The 21,877-nt window shown below is 38.0% G+C and overlaps 1 protein-coding gene across 2 annotated transcripts in view; it reads left to right on the top strand.

Moving 5' to 3' along the window:
• The window catches only part of LOC113067104 (SITS-binding protein-like), a 45,804-nt gene extending 27,401 nt beyond the window's left edge, over positions 1-18,403 (top strand). The window contains exons 5-10 of one of the 2 annotated variants that reach the window (XM_026239367.1): positions 2,416-2,610; positions 4,873-5,141; positions 6,199-6,335; positions 7,315-7,436; positions 9,481-9,660; positions 15,738-18,403. In XM_026239367.1, the coding sequence (XP_026095152.1) occupies positions 2,416-2,610; positions 4,873-5,141; positions 6,199-6,335; positions 7,315-7,436; positions 9,481-9,660; positions 15,738-15,914 (1,080 nt within the window). In that variant the 3' untranslated portion in view covers positions 15,915-18,403. Of the gene's footprint in view, positions 1-2,415; positions 2,611-4,872; positions 5,142-6,198; positions 6,336-7,314; positions 7,437-9,480; positions 9,661-15,737 lie in introns of those variants that run through there. The other variant, XM_026239368.1, reaches the window with a different exon arrangement.
• Positions 18,404-21,877: the final 3,474 nt, after the last annotated feature.

The following is a 21,877-nucleotide window of genomic DNA, read 5'->3' as shown; positions in this document are numbered from 1 at the left end:
ACCGTCGGCAAGAGCTCAGACTATGCCTCTACTGCAGGAGCGGAGGACACTTTATACGAACCTGCCCATCTCGTCCCCTGCGGTTTTTGGTGAGTTCAGTTCTCCACCAACCCTCTGTGTCAGCTCCACTAACTTTATGTGTTACTCTGAGGTTTCGAGATCTCGATGTTGCAGCCACCACCAACGTTGACTCTGGATCAGCCGGCAACTTCATTTCTGGAAAACTTTCCAAGGCACACAACCTCCGAAGGACCCGAACCACTAAACTGTACTCTATCTATGCAGTGACTGGCGAGCTCAACAAAGGGTATGTGACACCACAAATAGCACCAATCACCCTTTCTGTAGAAAATACCCACCACAAATCATTTTCCCCATTTGTTCTCACAAATAGCCTAGCTGATTTAATTCAAGGCCGACCTTGGCTAAACCAAAATCAACCCACGATAGATTGGACTACTGGGAAGATTCTGAACTGGGGCTGCAAATTCCAAGCCACTTATCACTTGTATAATGTACAATCCGCTAATGGCCACCCTGTCTCCATGTCAGTGAATTCTACATCCATTGAGAGTCCGATAGCTTATGAAAAAAAGTTTAAACCTTTTTAAACCGTTTATGAAGTTTATCCAGGGATGTGCCCTCTGTGGCATGACCAAGGTCCCTCGGCAACAACCCACCGGAAAACTACTCCCATTACCGATTCCCCATTGCCATTAGTCCCACATTGGAGTGGATTTCATCACCGATCTCCCAGTCTTGGACGGTAACACCTGCATTCTTGTAGCCATAGAAAGATTTTTTAAAGCATGTAGACTAATCCCCCTGAAAGCCCTGCCCACAGCCTTTGAAGCAGCCGAACTCCTGTTTGAACATGTGTTTTGTACCTTTGGCATTCCATAGGATATCATGTCAGACAGAGGGCCCCAGTTTATCTCCAGGGTATGGCGGTCATTCTTCGCCCTCCTTAATGTAACAGTAAGCCTCACTTCTGGTTACCACCCACAAACAAACGGCCAAACTGAACGTAAGATCCAAGACATCAGTCGCTTCCTCACAACATTTTGGCATCACAATCAAAACCTCTGGAACCGTTACTTAGTCTGGGCAGAATATGCCCAAAATTCCCTCCGACAGACGTCCACCAAGCTGACCCCATTCCAATGTATCCTAGGCTATCAGCCTCCCCTGGTCCGGTGAGCCGTCCGAAGTTCTCTCAGTGAATACCTGGTTCCGAAACCGCGAGAGGGTTTGAAACCAGGCACACCACCACCTTCAGCAGGCATTGAATTGCCAGCAGCACTTTGCCAATTTTCTCCGTTGACAAACTCCTACCTACCAGCGAGGGCAACTGGTATGGCTCTCTACACGGGACATCCAATTAAGGCAACCATTTCCATAATTGAGCCCAAAATACATAGGGCCATTCCCGGTGGAATGACAAGTCAACCCAGTTACCTACCGACTCCGACTCCGGATACACCCCACCTTTCATGTCTCCCTGTTAAAACCCCATCACTTACCTGTCTCTGTTCCCTCTGCTGACCAGTCCCTGACGACAACCCCCCCCCCCCCATTACCACCCATAGACACTGAGCCCATCTACAATGTAAGGGAGATACTGGACTCCCGACGTCATGGTGGGCGACTAGAGTACCTAGTGGACTGGGAGGATTATGGACCAGAGGAAAGGTGTTGGGTACGTCGTCAAGATATCCTCAACCCCAATCTGCTCACAGAGTTTCATGGCCAGCATCCAGAGAGACTGGCTCCGCGGCCCCCAGGCAGACCGCCATGATGTCGGAGAACAAGATCCCCTAGCGCGGACCCTGGAGGGGGGAGTAGTGTCAGGGACCAGGCAAGCCCGGTCCCAGCCAATCCACAATTATCACGCGAAAAGTGAAAGATATAAAACCATGTCAGAAAATAATAATAAACAAAATCACTGAGTAGGAAAAAGGATTTTGTCAGTATTTTTTGAACCACCATTTGCTTTGATTTATTATTTTGTAAAAAAAAATTTTGCTTGATATGTTGGTGTTATATCTTTCACCTGGATGTTATATGTTGCACTGAATAAAACATAAACAGTGTCCATCTTTACTTCAGACTGCAAAGCACCAAAATGTGATTATTTTAAAGGGGGGGGGGGGGTGATTCTTTTCTTTACTCACTGTGTGGTTAATTTAGTTAATTCAGTTAATTTTGAAAGACTGCTGAATTTTACAGCAACAATCTATTTAAATTTCATCTGTTTTTCTTTTTTTTAGTGTTGAAATTTTTTTTTTCAACACTGTAACAAGCTTGATTTGTAAGGTTAAATATATAATTTCTGCACCATCATTTATGACTTTTTTTAAGCAGGTGACATCAGCCTCTTTGTCATCTCTGATTATTATTTTATTGCATTTCTAGGACCACAGCTACCTCAATAGCAAAAAAAGGACGTCTAAGAGACAGAAGAGGGACCTCCCTTTTGTGAAGCTTCTAAACATTTCCATCACCCTGTCCCCGTACCTGAGCGTGGACTCGCAGCAGTTCCAGACCTCCATTCAGGAAGGTATTGAAGACTACTGGCTGAGTCTGCCCTCAGGAGCGAAGGGCCGAACGGTAAGACTGACTGTTTGCTGATCTGGGCGTCCGTCTTGTCATTTATGCACTGAGGTATATGGGTCAATCACCCGGATTACTTTTGCATCATAGATGTACTTATATATTGAATTAGATTTTCTGTTTTCACTTTAAAGTTTTAGTTTTTAAAATGTCTATATAGTATGTATTTTTTATTTATTAGTTTTAATTGACTTTTAATCAAGTTTTATTTGTATTAGTACTTCAACTTGAAGGAAACTTTTAAAGTTTAGGTTTTATGATATTTTATATTATTTACAATTTATTTTAGATAAGGTTTTTTTTTTTACTTAAAGGTTCATATGATGTTGCTAATATGATCATATGATATTGTATTTGGTGTAATGCATTGTGTTTATGCGGTTTAAGGTTGAAAAAAACACATTATTTTCCATATAATACACATTATCGTTTCTCCTCTATGCCCCGCTTTTTGAAACGCGTCGATTTTTACAAGCCTCATCAGTCCGAAAAAGCAAGATGTGCTCTGATTGGCCAGCTATCCAGTGCATTGTGATTGGCCGAATGCCTCAAGCGTGTGACGGCAATGTTACGCCTCTTACCATACTGTGCCATCTCCCAGGCCAGCAGCACATCCCAACATTGGTTCTCTTTTAGCAGTTCAGTCAATGTACTGTTAGGAGTAACTGAATAACTTGGGAGATTGGTTTATTTCACATCAGAGGGAGTGTAAAGCATTTAAGTAATTTGTGAATTAGTATATAATGGAGACACAAACGTTTCAAACGATTCAGTTTGATTTAGTGAGCTGGTTTGACTGGTTCACCAAGAAGTTCAGGTAAATAGAAAGATTTGTTCACAATCCAGACATCACTAGACGAGACAAAACTAATAAAACCCATTAAAAACTAGGCATTTGTTGCATCCAGTTGGGACATAATAACTGGTTATAATGACTTATATTGTCTTTTTACGCGTTGTGTTGCGTATCGTACTGCGTGAACATAAAACCATGTCTGTATTTGTGATCTGAGAAACAACAAATAAGCCTACCCTTCAGTGCTCAAAACTCGTTTTTGAATAATCAGTGGCAAATTATTTAAATATAAAAACATACTTACATGCTGTGAGTCAGGCTACTTGTTCAGTAAACAGTCCTCATCCTTCATAAAATGCACAGCACACTTCTAAATATTTGGTTTGGACTTTTCTGGAACAGTGTTAAAATACAACTTAACCACTGATTTCTAGTCGTGTCCTCTTTTGGAAGGCCAAACAAGTAGTTTCGCTTCCACAACGAAACACACAGCAAGTCCTCAACATGGCAGCGATGGCAACTGTGAGAATAAAAGATACGCTGCCATTCTTTGCTTGAACATTTGGGCGGTGTTATGCAAATCTTCCCTCACAGTGACGTAGACATGTGGGGGCGGGTTAGAATAAGATGTTTTAGGGGCATGTGGTTGACTGTTAACTTTTTTAAAGAATATCTCTTTGGTTTTGAGACTTTAGTCTTTGCAACTTTACAGATCTTCTTTATGCACCAAGAGCTTGTAACACTCCAAAGAGAAAGGAGAATTTGAAATTGCATCATATGACCCCTTTAACAACAATATATCACTGCTTGGTGTTGTTTTTTGTCTGGATCTATTAATTTATTCAAATATACATTAAAAAAAGCAATTCAGACATACGGTGACTTGAAGTCTCCTATGAATATGTTCTACATTTTGGATTAAAAATTTAAAATTATATCTTATGGGGCATAAAGTAAAACTGTCAGAGTGATACAAATGTCTGATATCATAATAAAAAGGAACTCATTAAAATAATGAAATTCGTGAAAGAAATAATTATTAAATTGTTTTTCATTATTATTAGATAATTATCATTAATTATCATTATTTTTAATTATCCAGTTATATGACATGTGGTTCCCCAAAAACGTCATGGTATCTGCACAAAAAACCCTTAAAAATATATGTGAATATTTGAAAATTATTAATATGTGTACTCTCATATGTATTGAAAGGGTAAGAAAAGTACTATTTTTACTTGATAGTTCCAGTACATGACATCTAAAGTTTTTCTTTACAAATGGCATAAAAGTTTCTTCAAAACTATATGAAACCAACATGTCCTTTTTAAATAATTTTCACATTTTGAGCTAGATTTCCTTTTTCATGTATACTCTTATTTGTTCTTGACCAATATTCTTACCTGTGCATTGTTATTATTATTATTTACTTTTTTATTTGTACATTATTTCTCTTTCATAAGGTGCCTCTTTTGACTCAGTGGAAAGGAAAGTACAGTGTGAAGCTCAACATCTCCAACCCAGAAGCCACAAATTGGTTTCTGGACAAAGTGGACAGCTTGCGTAGCCATTTGGGCATGGAGTATGTCATCCTGGAAGGCGGTGAGGGAAACCCTTTTGAGGAACAAGTCCTACGCCCCCCTATGGCATGGGTTGGGGATGAATACATCCGACTCTTGGCCGACCTGGCAGAGAGGATAGGGGACAATGCCATTGTGACCTCAGGAACAAGGTATTTGGTTTAAACTGGTAAATAGTCCCAATCGTTTATGGTGATTTTGGCAAGTAGCACATGGATAAACATTCTCGTTGGTCCTAATAGCTGACTTTATGTTGAGAATTGAGATTTTACGGAATTTTTTTTTATGGATCAATTGAAGATGTCAATCCAAGAATTTTCCCATTTGGCAAAATCATGATCACTTACTACCATTTTGGGAACAATCGACAGACTTTGTTCATACAGGAAAGCAAAATCCAAAATCCATTCTTGGCATGTCAAACTCAAATATTTTCAGATGTAGTCCTCTGAACCTCCCGGAAAATACACCAAATCTGATTTGTTACTAGTCTGATCCAAACCATATGCATACGTGAGATTTAAAAATATGTTAAACTCTATCCCCGCCAATGACAGAATTGTCCAGCTTTCCATGTTTTTTACTGTTATATGGTAGGAGGACCTATTACACATCTTATTAAAGTATTAGATTTCTGGATCAAATCATGGTGAAAAAGCAGAAACAAGTGATCGCGTATGTATGCAGAAGCATATGTAAAACAACGCATAATGTAAAGCATCATCAAACATTAAACAGCATATACATCAAAACTGCCTTACGTTACGATTTTCACAGCTTTTTTTCTTTCAAAATGTTGCTTTTTGTCATGAGACTTGCTCACATTTAAGTGTGGATAAAAAAAAAGCTAGAATGTTTTTATATATTAATTTTTAATTTTTTTTAATTATCAAAAATGTTGGTGATTTGTTTTTAAAAATGCTGGTGGGCAAAGAGTTCAAATGGTTTTTGGGAAGATTTTATGAATGAGATATCATGTTATCCATCTTCTCATTCCACAATTATAGCTACTTGTTGTTGTAAGAGAAAGTCTCTTTGCATATGTTCTGTTTGCATTTGCATTGTTGGTTCCAAAATGTCAAGTAGACAGTCACTCGTTTGAAAACTTTCCCTTTAGAAAAAAAAAAGGATTCTGAAAACTAACCGGTATTGTGTAAAATGATTCAAATTGTTTTTGAACTTTAGAACTTTTTTATTTTGTTCACACAGGTCAAGCCACAAAGCGCTCTTCATCCGTATGAGTGCACTGCAGTCAGACTGGAGTTACTCTGGGCTCAAAGGCATCATTCCATCCCTGCTGCATCACAGTCTTCTGGGATATAATTTCTTCATTCCTGATGCAGTAGGTAATACCTGCCCACACATACTGTACATAAATACACTTGTACTTTTTGTAAAAATGCATGTCATAGACAATACAAAGACAATACAATTGATTAAGTTGTCTTCTTTAATTCTTTACAAACACAGAAGTCCACTGGCATACAGTTGTACAATACACAGTATGATGTGAATATATCTCATAAAATATCTCCAGAATATTCCCAGATCATATTTGACAAATTAATCAAAAAGGGGAAAATAATTACATTTTGCATCAAACAATTAAGCCTGTTTTTAGAACTACACATAAGAAAATGTTTCTCAGATTACTGTAATAGTACATTATATAATACATTAAATATTTTTCTATAAATTAAATGTAATGATTTAGAGATAAAAATGGATTAAGGTTGTTGTTGTTGTTGTTTTTTTCAGAAAAACTTTTTTAACTTATTGGACTTTTAATCTACTAAAAAGTTTGCATTATGTGTATGGTGTTTGATAAATCAGGCTTTTATGGCTTTATTTAGTATTATTCAGAATATGGAGCTCATATTTGCTTTATATATAAGTTGCTTCACTCCATTAAGTGTTCATCTTGATACAAATATATATATATATATATATATATATATATATATATATATATATATATATATATATATATATATATATATTATGTGTACTAATATGGTGTTACATTTACTTAATAAAAATCAGTAAATACTGTTTACCACATACCATGAACTGAAGAGGGATTTACAGTATAATTATATATTTTAATAAACTGAAAGTCCTTTTTCTTAATAAAAATTTTTGATCACACTGATATTTTAGAGCCTTTAGAAATGTATCAAATATGTTACATTAGGCTTTATAGGGTTGAGCACATTTTCCCTCCAAATTCTAATGTAAAGATCACAATGCCATAAAATCATGATTATCCTCAAAAAAATTGAATTTCTTCATGTGAATACATTTGTTGGACTTTTTTAATCGCAGGAGGTACGCTCTCTGCTGAACTGGTTGCTGATGATGAGCTCTTCATTCGCTGGCTGGAGATTGCAGCCTTTCTTCCTGTCATCAGCTTCCAGACACCTCCATGGGTCTTTGAGAAGGAATGGGTGAGTGCCACAAGGGCGGGTCCTCAACCCCATCCATGTTTTAGCTTTCACTTCAGTTCCATTTCTGCTGTGGTGAGAAAATAAGGGATACGATGGAGCCAAGTGGGTCATACAGTAAGAAAGACTGAGTTCTCAGGAAGCAAAACTGGGTGCAATATGTTGGTCATTGTGAGTTAAATGCCTCAGAATCGGAGACTGTTTCTTTTTCACTCCTAACATAACATAAGGAACATAATACTCATTCACTCCATGGTGTACCATGAGAGTGCCTTTAAAATACTAACTAAATACATGGCAGAATATCCAGTCTCAAGCACTGATATGTTTGAGGCCGTTTGAGAGGGTCCTCCAGGTGGCCGTTTTTCTTGCATTTCACATGTGGTAAGCTTCCATCTGGTCAGCATTAATGTCTCTTTCAAATTTATGACTCTCAATCTCAACTGTAATGAGAACCCCTGCACCAGGAATGATAATGAATCACTGGATAAGAGGAAAAGAAAATTTTCAGAGACAATTACAGATTTCATTTTTGATTTGACTTTACACTCCAGAGTGGGGGGGGGGTCATCAATCACTGGTAGGAGTAGATCTTTTGATGTCTTTCATTATTAGAAATGGACAGATGTAGTTGTATTTCACAGGAAGTAGAGGGACAACAGTCAATTGTCGTCTTGCACATTTGGTATCTGCGGTTTTTGTTCAAAGTAACATTACACTGACCAAAACCTTATCTTCAGCAACAAAGCCAGTGAGTTTTGTTTATGTTTGGAAGGTTGGTTGAAATGTTGCCATGTCCACTTATTATAAGCGATGCTTATTAGTGTCTTTGGACTTGTTGTTTGGGTTCGGCTCATAAAGCGATCCAGTTTATGGAGATAATAGAGTAGACGTGCAGGTCGCATTATTTTTGTATGTGGCTTATTTCCAAGATAATGCATTTGGATTTGAGTTTATTATGGGCTCGCAATATCTGGCAATGATAATGAGTCAAAACATGCCCTGTGATTTCTTGCACTGCACAAACAGAAGAAAGACGTGGGGAAGTCAGAGCATGAAGTCTGAGTATGGGTCACCATACTTGGCTGTATGTCACTTCACTTTCACTAAACTCTGATACACATTTAAATATATCTTTAACAACTAACTGTTCAGTTCCGTTCTGTATATACCACAATTTTTATAAATGCGGTTGTCACCTGAATTTTTTGGGAGTTTGGTTGTAGAATACATTTGCAACTCCTGTAAATTACTGAACTATGCATGTACAGAACCAGATTAAGCACTATAATGTGGAGTGATAAATTAATTTAGCTAAAAGTTGTAAGATGTTAGTTATCATTTTGTGTCCCAAGGAGAAAAAGGATTTGGAATGACATGATAGTGAATAAATGCTGACAGAATTTTAGGGTGAATTATCCCTTTAATAACTTAAAAAGAAAAAAAAAACAATAAAAAGTGACTTCCTTTTGAACAGTGTGAAAACGGTATTGGAAAATTGTCTGGTTTTGATCTTGGCTCATGAATATCAATTGGACAGTCTTAACCCTTTTAAATCATTAGTATTACTATTAAATGTGTTGATCATACTGAAAGGCTTTACTTGCCTTTATTTTAAATTCTCTTTAGATTATTGGCTTCTGCAGGAAGCATGTCTGTGTGTGTGTCTGTGAGTGCGTGTACTAGCTTTCGTGCGATTACCCAACACCCATTAGAGACTCAATGTTGGGTCTAAACAGGAGAACAACCGGAATAGAAGCCGCAGGCCTGTTTTCTCCATTTAAAATTAGGCCAAACTCAGGCAGTTCTTCAAAATTCATCTCATGAAACTTTTTTTTTCATCTAAAGAATACATTTTTTATGAACGTGGTTTTGCTTTGTTTCCGTCACCAGAGACTGGCTAGGAAGTTAACTGAAGGATATGACCTCAGAAGGAATGTTAAAAACGAACCACAGCAGAACTAGACAAGAACGGTGTTGAACAGAAACTCACATCCTCTTTCAGATGTTTTATTAAACATTCACTGACAGTTTCACCTTTTTCTAGATCCTTAACCTCACCAGATTCTACGTAGCCAAGCACCACGACTTTGTCATTCCTTTGGTACTGAAATACGCAGAGCAATGGAAGGATACCGGAAACCCCATCTACAGGCCGCTGTGGTGGCTCAGTCCCAACGACCCGATCACGTTCACCATTGATGATGAGTTTCTTATTGGAAATGAGGTAAGCTGCTAGTAGAAAGGTCAGTTTTTCCTTAATTGGCCCATTTAGGAGTAACCTGAGGTCAAGTATATTGCTCAAAGACACGGTGACTGATTTTACCAAATAGAACACATTTCTGAATAATTTGTTAGTTTTGGAACGATACAGTCCAAACCTCCAGCCCATGAAATCAGAAGATTATATGTTTTCAGTGTTGATTTCCACAATGAAGTTTCTGCCGATATGTTAGTTAATGAAGGGTTTTCAAAGCCAAACTTTCAGTGCTGGTATTGCGCATAATTTTACAATTTCCCACAAACTCTGTGCTTATAATGAGGGAAATTCCCACAAACATTCATTCGCTATAACAATGTGGGTCAATAATTTGAAATCTTTCTCTCAGGCTGTTTGTTTCTTATGCTTAATCAATTGCACAATGAATATGACCCCATAGCACCATCTAGCATCAAAAGCCTAAAGTATACTTCGTATTTTGTATTCCAGAGTTGCCAAGTATGTGGTTTTCCTGCAAAATTGGTCTTCTTTTATACTTTTGCCACAGGAATCACCGCCCCCCCCCCCCCCCCCCGGAACGTGAAACACCCCCTCCCCCCCACCCCCCTCCCGATTTTTTTAATAGCCAATTTCCCAATTCGATGTGAGCAGGTGCCAGTTCGTGCTGAAAAACAAAATCTTCATCTCCATAAAGCTTTTCAGCAGATTTAAGCATGAAGTGCTCCAAAATCTCCTGATAGCTAGCTGCATTGACCCTGCCCTTGATAAAACACAGTGGACCAACACCAGCAGCTGACATGGCACCCCAGACCATCACTGACTGTGGGTACTTGACACTGGACTTCAGGCATTTTGGCATTTCCTTCTCCCCAGTCTTCCTCCAGACTCTGGCACCTTGATTTCCGAATGACATGCAAAATTTGCTTTCATCCAAAAAAAGTCCTTTGGACCACTGAGCAACAGTCCAGTGCTGCTTCTCTGTAGCCCATTTCCTGCACACGCCTGTGCACGGTGGCTCTGGATGTTTCTACTCCAGACTCAGTCCACTGCTTCCGCAGGTCCCCCAAGGTCTGGAATCGGTCCTTCTCCACAATCTTCCTCAGGGTCCGGTCTAGGCTTGGGCGGTATCCAAATATTTATACCTTCAAACCTCCTCCCTATTTTACCTTGGTATACGGTATTACCGTGAATAATTAAAAAAATATGACGTAAGGCTGAGACAGCATCACCAAACTGTTGGCTTGTGCCTAAACCATTCAGAAACTGAATACCAAACACTAATACTGAAACAATAACAAAATTACATGCACAACAATATTAACAACTTTTATTAGCAACAAATAGCAAAAGTCAAACATAATTAAATTAACATAAACATACGGAACAGTTTTTTGCGCAGAGATGCGCACACAAATCAATAAAATCACTTGGGGTGTGCACAGATATTATTATTATTATTATAATATTAGTTCGGCTTTAATTATTCGATAAATAAAAATGATATTCAAATTTCGACATATTTTTGCTTGCCACAAAGAAAAGAAAAAAGGGAAAAAAGTCCACAATAAAACCTAATTCGTTCACTTTCTGTGATTCTCCACGGCATATTTGAAGATGAATGAAAGCAAAAAAATTATGAATGAATGAATAAGAACTGCGGTTTTCTACAGTACTTCAAATATGCCGTGGAGAATCACAGAAAGTGACCGCATTCAAGAACATTGTTCCGGCGTCTCTCAAGCAACGAATAAACACAGCTAACTTGGAGAATGCAGTGAAAACTCCTCTTCTTGCATCTGCCCTAGACCCTTGGCCCAAAGATCTCATGTTTCTCGATGAAAACATGAGAGAAGTAAGAGAAAAAAACTTTTTGGAACATTATCAGAACATTTTCCTTGATGCGAGTGGTGCGTCACCAACGATGAAGAGGATGCAATGCCCACTCGTCAGAAAAGATCTTCTTCTTCTCCAGTTCTTCAGTGAAGATTACAGAGAGTCCAGCTGAGACGAGTGGGAACAATTCTTGCTGGAGCCATGTATTCCACCAGATGAGGATCCCATTCAGTGGTGAAACGAAAACACGAAGCGCTTCACAAAACTTATTCGCTTAGCACAGCGTTATTTGTGAGTTCCGCCAACGTCTGTGCCGTCAGAGCGCGTTTTCTCCGCGGCCGGCCTTACTGTTAACAGACTAAGGAGCCGACTTTCCCCCGATCATGTTTACATGCCCGTGTTTCTTAACAAGAACATGTAAAACAATAGAAAAAAAAGCAAAAAAGATTTGCAGACAGTTTCAAAGTTACGTGTAAGCTACATTCTGTACAATGGCATAATTGCTGCAGGCTGCTTTACGTTTTTTCTTTGTTCATTTTTTTTTTTTTTTTTTTTGCTTTTAATCTGTAGGCTACTTTTGTTTGTTTGCGTTGTTAAAGGTTTTCAGCTACAAAACACGATGTGTAATGTTCAAGCTTATTGTGTGTAAGCTTGTTCCAAAATGACAGAAACAATAAATGTTGCTGAAAAATAACGTCTGTCTCATTAAACTTAATTTAAATAAACGAATATTCGAATATTTGTTTTTTTATTAACGGTATGACGGTATTGGAACTGATACCGTTGCTATTTTTCGATCCCGCGGTATACCATATTACCGTATTACCGCCCAAGCCTAGTCCGGTCACCTCTTCTCGTTGTGCAGTGTTTTTTGACACACTTTTTCCTTCCCATAGACTTCCCACTGAGGTGCCTTGATACAGCACTCTGGGAACAGCCTATTCGTTAAGAAATTTCTTTCTGTGTCCTACCCTCTCGCTTGAGGGTGTCAATGATGGCCTTCTGGACAGCAGTCAGGTCAGCGGTCTTACCCATGATTGCGGTTTTGAGTAATGAACCAGGCTGGGAGTTTTTAAAAGCCTCAGGAATCTTTTGCAGGTGTTTAGAGTTAATTAGTTGATTCAGATGATTAGGTTAATAGCTCGTTTAGAGAACCTTTTCATGATATGCTAATTTTTTGAGAAAGGAATTTTGGGTTTTCATGAGCTGTATGCCAAAATCATCAGTATTAAAACAATAAAAGACCTGAAATATTTCAGTTGGTGTGCAATGAATCTAAAATATATGAAAGTTTAATTTTTATCATTACATTATGGAAAATAATTATCTTTTATCACAATATGCTACTTTTTTGAGAAGGACCTGTATACTGTTTTAAACTAAAGTATCAGCTCTTTCATTACCCCCTCACACAAGCGCTTGTCAGTGCAGAGGTCTGTTGTTATTGCAGTCTCCATTATTTTGTCGTAGTCGTTCCATTTATTAAGTTTTGTTTTCTACTGTGAAATAATGGTGCCACCTGTCAAAGTGCTGCCACCTTGTGGAACAACTCGTTAGTGCAAAATATATTCAATCCAAAAGGTGCGACCTGTGCATACAAAATACAAAAATGGTGCGCGTACAGTACACGCATACTATTCTGGTGATTAAATTTGCATCACACATTTCTGCAGGTATCTTCCTAACAATGTAAATATGATTCAGCATTTTCATTTTTAAAGAGTAAGTGTCACATTGTTTTTACTAAACCCAAATTCAAATCCTAACCTTTCAGGAGCAACAAGGCATGCTCATAGCCAGCTATGAGGTCACAGAGTTGTAGTGATGTGTCGTTCGTGAACAAATCGTTCTTTTTGAATGAATCTTTTAGGTGAACGAATCGTTCTCGTTCACGTAATCCACTGACTCATATTTCTCGTTCAGTGAAGTTCCTCCCTCCATAGCAGCGCGGCGCTATTAGTAGCGCATGCGCAGCTCGGTGAACCGGGTAACTGAACCATTTCAACCTGTCAAAGAATTACTCAACCTCGAGCCAATAGCCTTCGAGTATGAGATGTGACAGAGTATGTTATTTGTTCAATGTAGTGAACGAATACGCCCTTCAATGAATGAGTTTCATATGAGTCTGAACTAGATCTAGAGATCTTATCGTTCGTGAATGAAATGACTGAACTGATACCCATGTCACTCACGAGTTGAATGATTTAGTTCATCTCGTTCGTGAATGAAATGACTGAACTGAAACACGTCATACGTGAACGAGCTAAATGAACAAATACATGTCGTTCGTGAATGAAATGAACTGTTACATAGCTTATCTCGTTCGTGAACGTAATGAATAAGAGTAAACAGGGTTAGTCTGCCATTTAGCATGTCAATCTCGGAAAATGCAGAGGTACAGTACTGTGCACGTACGTTTGTTTTGATATTTAGCAACTCCACGTTTAATCCCCGATTTATGAATGTGAATATATAATATACAAACTGTCTGACCAAACAATTAAAATGCTAATTAGGCAAGAAAACCTTGTGCTTTTTTCATCTAAACAACTTAATTAGACTTTATATGTTGAATGCGATTATACACACATTTTAATAAAGCCAGATCAGCTTTTGTAACAAGTGAATACGTTCGTTGACTAAAGACATAACACATAATACACTGGGTTTTTTTGCCAACTGCTGGCATATTTTGTGTAATACGAAGAAATGATAACTGAACGAATCATTGAACGATTCTGAACAAATCATTTTGGTGAACGAACTGAATGAACGAATCTCTAGAAAGAATCATAATTTCCACCACTACAGAGTTGTGAGTGAGAGCAAAAAGTTGCAATTTAGTGTTGGAAATATCTTTATCTTATCATGTCAGTTTATTTATTTATTTTTTTCTGGTTTTTATTTGTTTCCTCACAATATCTGGCAAACACCGCAATGATCAGAACTTACACTGACACTAATTAAAAGAGCCAATGGACATGTTATTGCTAACAGTATACCACATTCAATAAGGCAAAAAAAAAAAAAAATTGTAACCTACTCGGTTACTAAACATAACCTTGGTTTGCTGAGATACGGGAATGAGTACTGCGTCTGCTAGACACATACGGGAAAAAGCCTTTTTGAAGACTTTTTTTTAATTCACGCAGTGAAAACTGCTTGGCCATTGGTTCATGAGCGACAACTGAGCCGTGCAGCTACATAGCATGGCTAGCAATGCAGTATTCATTCTTGTAACTCAGGGAACCAAGTATACATTTAGCAGCCGAGTAAGTTCCCTTTTGATAATACACTTGTACTGCGTCTGCTAGATGTATTTGGGAATAGTACAATCACGCAGTGCTAATGTAGTGGAACAACTAAAAGTATGAACTTTCATAAGCATCCAATGCCCATGAGAATCAATCCAAGCCTAAGACTGGCTGAGCTTCCTGATGTCACACCCAGCCTAGTTAATCGTTCCAGAGTACTCCTGTAACATCAACACCCTGGGGTCAAAAACTAACAGGTGAACAGATTCTAGAGAGCTTAAGCATATGGACCATGGGCCCGTACTCCAATAGGCATTGAAGGTCCAAAGAAGAGTATGCTAGCGAGATTAAGTCTACTATCCATCTAGCCAGTGGCTTATATAGCCAGATCCACCACCCATTTTGGCAGGCTTCGTTGCCATAGGCTCGTGCAGCTCTGCTGCCTAGCCATTGGTTCGTTTTTAATACACTGCACAAACCAATGGCCATGCAGTTTTCACTGTGTGAATAAAAAAGCCTTTAGTTCATGAGAAAAAAGCCTTTTTCCCATATGCGTCTAGCAGAAGCAGTACTTAGTGTAGTATCGAAAGAGAACATGATATTATCTGTCAGAAACTTTATCAACGCTATCAAAACAATAGCATATAACACTAGTGCAGAGGTCTGTAGATCAAGTAAGTTATGTTTATGCTATTTCATTGAGTATTGTAGTTCAATTTAATTGTAGTTACAAAAGTAACAAAGGAGCACTAGACAATGTTGTCAATATAGCAATGGTTATTAATGAAAACTATAACAGTATATGCCTATTTATTATTAAATAAATAATAAACAACTGATAAAATTACAATCTAAAATATGCTGAGTTGTTTTAACCCAACTTTAGTTCAAACATGGACTAACCCAACTTTAGGCTACACATTCAAAACAGGGCTTTTGAGGTGATATCTGTTATTGTATACTTGAAGTTTTTCATTTTGTCTTCTGCTTTTGTAGGTCCTTGTTGCTCCAGTTACTGAAAAAGGAGCTTTACAAAGAGACATTTACCTTCCAGAGAGTGACTTTCAGTGGCAGGACACTAACAATGCTCAGATGTTTGACGGAGGGACATTTCTGGAAAGTTACCCGGTCAGCCTTGGGGACGTGGCAGTGTTTGTACGATGGAGATCCTGAGGCTTACTTACCACTTTTTTTCTACATTTGAAGAATTTTGTGCTGACTCAAATTGCACTTTCCATAAATACCATTATCTGTGTCTCAAGAAATCTTGAGATTATGTAGAAGATAATTTGCACTTTAAATATCTATGTTCTCATGATTTTTAGATCCCTCTTGTTTTTCTCTGCTACTTGTTTTGTTAATTTTATAAATTCTGTGGGGACTTTTTTCTTCAGGACGCAGTTTACATTTGATAGATTCTTACAGCCTCTTAAATTGTTATCATGACGTGGAGCTAGAAATCAAACCCTTTGCTTAAAAACAATCAATGGAATTTTACGAAGACCAAACAAATCGAAGAAAAAAACTAAATTGAGAAAGATTCTACAAGGAAAAACCAATGCGCTAAATGGATGAAGATGAAAGTATGCTCAACATCACTCATCTTATCTCAGCTGGGTTTTTAACAGAACTTTGCTGATTATTTTACTGTAGTTTTGTAATGTTTTACCTGTACCTCAAGGTTCTCATGGTGTTTTTGACATATATTTTCTAACATAAACTATGAGAGAAGCACTTACTGATAGAGAAGACTGAAATTAAGGGCTTTTAGAGTGAATCGTACTATTATTTTTGTCTACAAAAAATATTGAAAATCATTAGTAATAGAATTAGAATGATTAGTAATAGAATGTGAGTCAATGTCAAACAAAACTTTCATAGCTGTACAGTCTTATTTAAATTCAACACACAACACAAAGGACAAATTGCTATTTCATAATGATGGATTTTGAGAGATTTTGATATTATGCTGATTTTTAATAATTATGTGTCTAGCTTTACAATTGACCAGATTATCCAATATGGTATTTCTAGATCTTGAGCAATTCATAGGACATTATTGAAGGTAGAATTAGAGTTTTGTATTTATTTCAGTTCAGACTAAACTTCATCATTCATTGCCTTAACTTTGGAAATACTTTGATGACTGCAGTGCCATTTTTTACATTTGGTTCTTTCGTTTAAAAATCTTTTTTTTTTTTATTGTGACAAATTGTTACAAAGATGAATTCCGCCATTACAAAGTATTTGGGATATCGGATGTGGACTTTTTTATAGCCTGAGGGCAACATTTGCCCTGTAGAATTGTGGTTTAATGAGTTTGGGCAAAGTACAGATGCATTTTATAATAATTTGATAGAGATGGTGTATGGTAAGCTGTTTTAACATTTAATCTTTAACCCAGTATAGTATATAGTTTCATGCTACTAGTGTTTTTTTTGTTTGTTTGTTTTTTTCAGCTAGTATATATTCCAGTTTGTATTAATACTGAAAATGTAAAAAAGATACTGGCCACTATTTGAGTACATTGTATTCAGAACTGAATAGTTGATATGTTAATGACAGATTGCTATAGTTAATGTAAAAAGTGTAAATGTTTTACTAATAACAAATAGTTAATTGTTACTTTTGAAATAAGTACAAAGTATCTAATGATTCAAAACTAGAATATTAAAAAAGTTACTAGTACCTAAAGAATAAGAACTAGTAGCTAATGAACAAGTACTAGTAGCAAACTAATAAGTACTATTAACTTATGAGTAAGCACTAGTAGCAAATGAATAAGTAACCGAAGAATAAGCACTAGTAGCTAATGAATAAGAACTAATAACTAATAAATAAGTACTAGCAGTTAATGAATAATCATTGGTAGCTAGTGAATAAGTACTAGTATCTAATGGATAAGTACAAGTAACCAATTAATAGCTACTAGTAACTAATTATTAAGTACTAGAAGAATTAAAATATATACTAGTATGTTTTGAGGATTACATGTTTAGGCGGCTTGCCATATGTGCTGCTACTTTCATTTATCTTTTGAGTCTCTAATGCCTTGACAAGGTCCAAACTCTGAGCATTGGTCCCCATGGTAAGACACTAAATCACAATAACCTCCTTGTGAATCTACAGCGCAGCAAGAGATTGAGAACTTGATCAGTATCACCTGATACGTGTGGCCTACTGGGAATGTCCTCTTTATCCTCACTGTGATTTTGAATGTTTACTGTATCCGCAGGTTTCTCAGGTCAAAGATATAAAAATCCAAAAGAAAGAAAATGTCTTATGCCCCAGCACACTGTTGATGTCTTAATCTCTTAAAGCTCTTTTCATTTGAGCATTTACAGAGAGACTAATTGTGATTATCTTATGCAAAGTGGTTTCGAGAGCCTTTGTTTTTTGCCTGTATCTTTTTTATTAAAATGCTGTGCAATGAAAATGATGTGCTAAAATGATCCCTGCTGAGCAATCTTTGACTTTTTTAGGAACCAGGTGCCACAAACCAATCAGAAATATGCATATTTCACATGACCGTATAACATTTTCTGTATTCTGTTAATCTGAAAAATAGATGTCAGTCCTGCAATAAAGTTTACATTTTGTTACTGTTAGAGCTCATTGTTTGAATTCTTGCTTGCAAACTAAATCCCATGAAAATTGTAAAGATCAGGTCACAGTCTATCCTAAATGTCATCTTAATAAACATTCTTTCACATCTGTGAAAGAAAGAAAGAAAGAACATATATACAGTAAACGGTTAAACTGTATAAATTATATATTACTAATTTAGATTTATTTTAATGATATTAACCATCATGAAAATGTCGCAATGCAAAATATAGCTGTCACAGTGTGGTGTGGGAGAGAAGCACACACACACCCCTTCTCCCTCCCTGAAGGCATGGCCGCGTACGCGCCACAGGAACAACAAAGGGAGGGACTGAGGGGGATTTGGGAAGAGACAAAGAAAAGGAAGTGGGATGGTGACCGAGGATGGCCAAGAGCTGGCAGGAGGAGGTTCAAAAGGTGGCCAGATGACCGGGACGAGCGCGATCAACAGAGTCCAGTGTGGTGATGACGGAGGGAAGAGCCATAGGAGGCAGAAGGGACCAGGGCGGATCAGATGGTGGAAGGAGCCACAGAGGAGACAGGAGGATCCATGGAGGAACAGACGGAGGGAGGAGCCAGAGCAGGAGGAGCCATGTGAGACCGCAGCCATGATGGCAGCCCATGGTGGAGCCAACAGAGGGAGGAACCATGGTGGAGAAAGGACTCATGACTCCAGGGTGCCGACTGCCGGTGGAGGAACAGGTGGAGGAGGAGCCTGAGGTGGAGACTGAGAGCCAATGAGCCAGGGCAACGGGGAGGATCCGGAGGGCAAAGACAGAGCAGATGGTCCCAGCAACCTAGGTAGAGGTGGAGAACTGGAAGGCCACGGTGGAACCGGAGCGACAGAAGACCGAGATGAAGCCAGAGGGAATGAGGAGCCTGACTGAGCCATAGAGATGGAGAGATGAGGCGTAGCCTGAGGACTAGATTCCCGAGGCCGCAGATGGTCAACGACTTACCAAGGGGGAGCCAAAATGCCGATAGAGACTGGCAGACCCACGATGATCCCACTGTACATATGGTGGGCTGAGGGTGAGCTGAGGGTCTGCCAGGAAGCAGTGGTGACGGAGCTGATGCAGGGATGACAGGAGGAGGCAGGAGAAGAAGGGTGGGTGGCAATTTGTCAGCATCCGCGCTTTCTGAAATGGTGTGTGCTGCCCATACACAAAAGATCGACAATCCCAACCGTGGCAGATAGGCAAAGTCCAGAACACCCACTCAAGGTAACTAGGCTCTCCCGAGGACCATCCACGGACAACTGCTCTCGTGTGGTGTTGTTTAGTCCAACTCAGTAGAACGAGTAGAGGCAGTTGTCCGGGTAGACACAAGACAGAAACTAGGTCACAGAGCACATAGGGAGGGAAAACACAGTAAACAGTCCTGGGGTGTGACAATAGCCCTAAAATAGGCTTCATTTTTTAATATAACAATATTACAATTTCATAAATAATATCACTTTTATAATATTAAATGCAATAATAATACTACTAAATAAATATAATACAATTTAATAATAATTTCTTAATTTCTTGTTTTGAGTTGGGGAAGAGAAACTTAAATCTCAAACACACCTAGTGAACAATTTGCGTAACAGGCATTCAGTATATACAGTACTGCATGGAAACACAAATATCTCAATCTAGATATAGAGAGCTGTTTGGCAGGGTGTTGGAATTCGAACCTTTGTCACTGTAGACGTAACCACCATCTAAGATCCTTCAATAAATTGTAAGTCTATATCGTTTTATTGCTTGTGTGCAAAGATATTTGTAAGCGAGTGTCCGTGTGGCTCTGCTGACGATGAAAACCTGCGCTAATTCCACTTAAACCCAATAAGTATTATTTATAGTAGCAGAAAACATGCAAACAGAATCATATTGAAAACACATTCAGAGGCCCCAACTTCACCTTACATTGGCCCTATTCCATTACAGGCATTGGCTACCATCAGCTGTTACCAACATACTGTATCTAAATGCATTCTTTTGTGTTCAGAAGAAAGAAATACAAAGGTTTTGAACAAATCGAGGATGAGTAGCTATGATGACAAAATGTTCACATTTTGGGGGGAAAATTTGGTAAACCAACACCATCAGTCAATAGTCTTCTGTTTAAGCACACACTGCTATTTTTAGTTTGCCACTTTAAATGCTTGAGATCTTTAATGATTCTTCAAGAGTTTGCATTATTATTATTATTATTAATCAGCAGAAACAAATTATAATAATAATCATTGTGAAAGTGATCCCTACCATATCATTCTTCTGTGCAGATATCATAAACATTTTGGAGTGGACTCTGCGATTATTTTACAATTGTGAAAGGTTTTTAAAACTCCCATTATTGTTATCGTCCTTGGAGTGAACAGAACTTTTCAAATGACTCCAGCTGTTCTTACATTGAAAATAGGGTGGATTTCACCTTATTTTATCTTCCACACATGTGAGTATTATCGTCATAATCAGCTATTACTATATTGAGTGTGCATCATTCAGATGACTCTTCACAAGGCACTGTTTATTTATTAATGTGTTAAACTATTTAAATGCTTGATGGGGTTCTTGGCAGACAAGAATGCAATCCCTGAAATATAAGCTGCAGCAGAAATTGGTTAGTGAATCCACGTCTTCCCTGGGAATACCACTGAGAAAACGTGTTCACTTCCTGTTTTGCCCTCCTGAGAAATCTGTCACCTTGCAATGGTTTTAAGAGGCTGCCTGATATATCTGAGGACCAACAGAATCCCTTTCTCTTGGGGTTGTACAAATGTCCATGCGTTAGGATGTAAGACTACACCAGTAGGAACTGTCCTTTTGTAAATCTCTTTTTATTTGAATGCTACAGTTTATTGATAAATCAGAATCAGAATTAGCTTTATTCGCCAGGTGTGCGCAAACACACAAGGAATATGTTGTGTGTATGTGTGTGTGTGTGTTATTTTTAAGGTCTATTACAGTAATAAAGTTTTTCCAAAGGTCAGTATACTTGTTTACCAAGAAAAGGACTAGAGATATCATTATTATTGGATATCTGGTGTAGTATGAAAATATGAAAACAACTTATTTCTTTATATAATAGTTAATGAATCTGTCGCTCCATTATTTGCCACATCAAAGGACACTTGTGAAATTGGCCATTAGGAGAGCAGAGAGTGATTTGTGGGTTTGTATGTACATTTGCTAAAGAAGAGAAGAGAAGAGAAGAGAAGAGAAGAGAAGAGAAGAGAAGAGAAGAGAAGAGAAGAGAAGAGAAGAGAAGAGAAGAGAAGAGAATCACACCAACAAACCCTCCACAATGTGGTCACTAGGGGTGCTGTTGTTAACAGTTCTGTGAGGACATTTCCTTAGGGGCTATGATCAGTACATGCTGAAAAAGACTTATTGGTGCAAACCTTGCCTGTCAAAGGGTAAGAGCTAAATCACAAAAAAATAATCCTACAAATCAGAGACTAGACGTTCTTTAAAAGATGGCCAACTGGAAGATGCTGGAAATGTTCCTGTTTTTCTGTCCTGAAATCAGATCTTGCAGCT

Source organism: Carassius auratus, chromosome 50 (genome assembly GCF_003368295.1).
Source record: "Carassius auratus strain Wakin chromosome 50, ASM336829v1, whole genome shotgun sequence".
In the NCBI taxonomy this organism is placed as follows: domain Eukaryota; kingdom Metazoa; phylum Chordata; class Actinopteri; order Cypriniformes; family Cyprinidae; genus Carassius; species Carassius auratus.
Note: the sequence above shows the minus strand (reverse complement) of the source record. Positions and strands in the feature narration are given on the sequence as shown.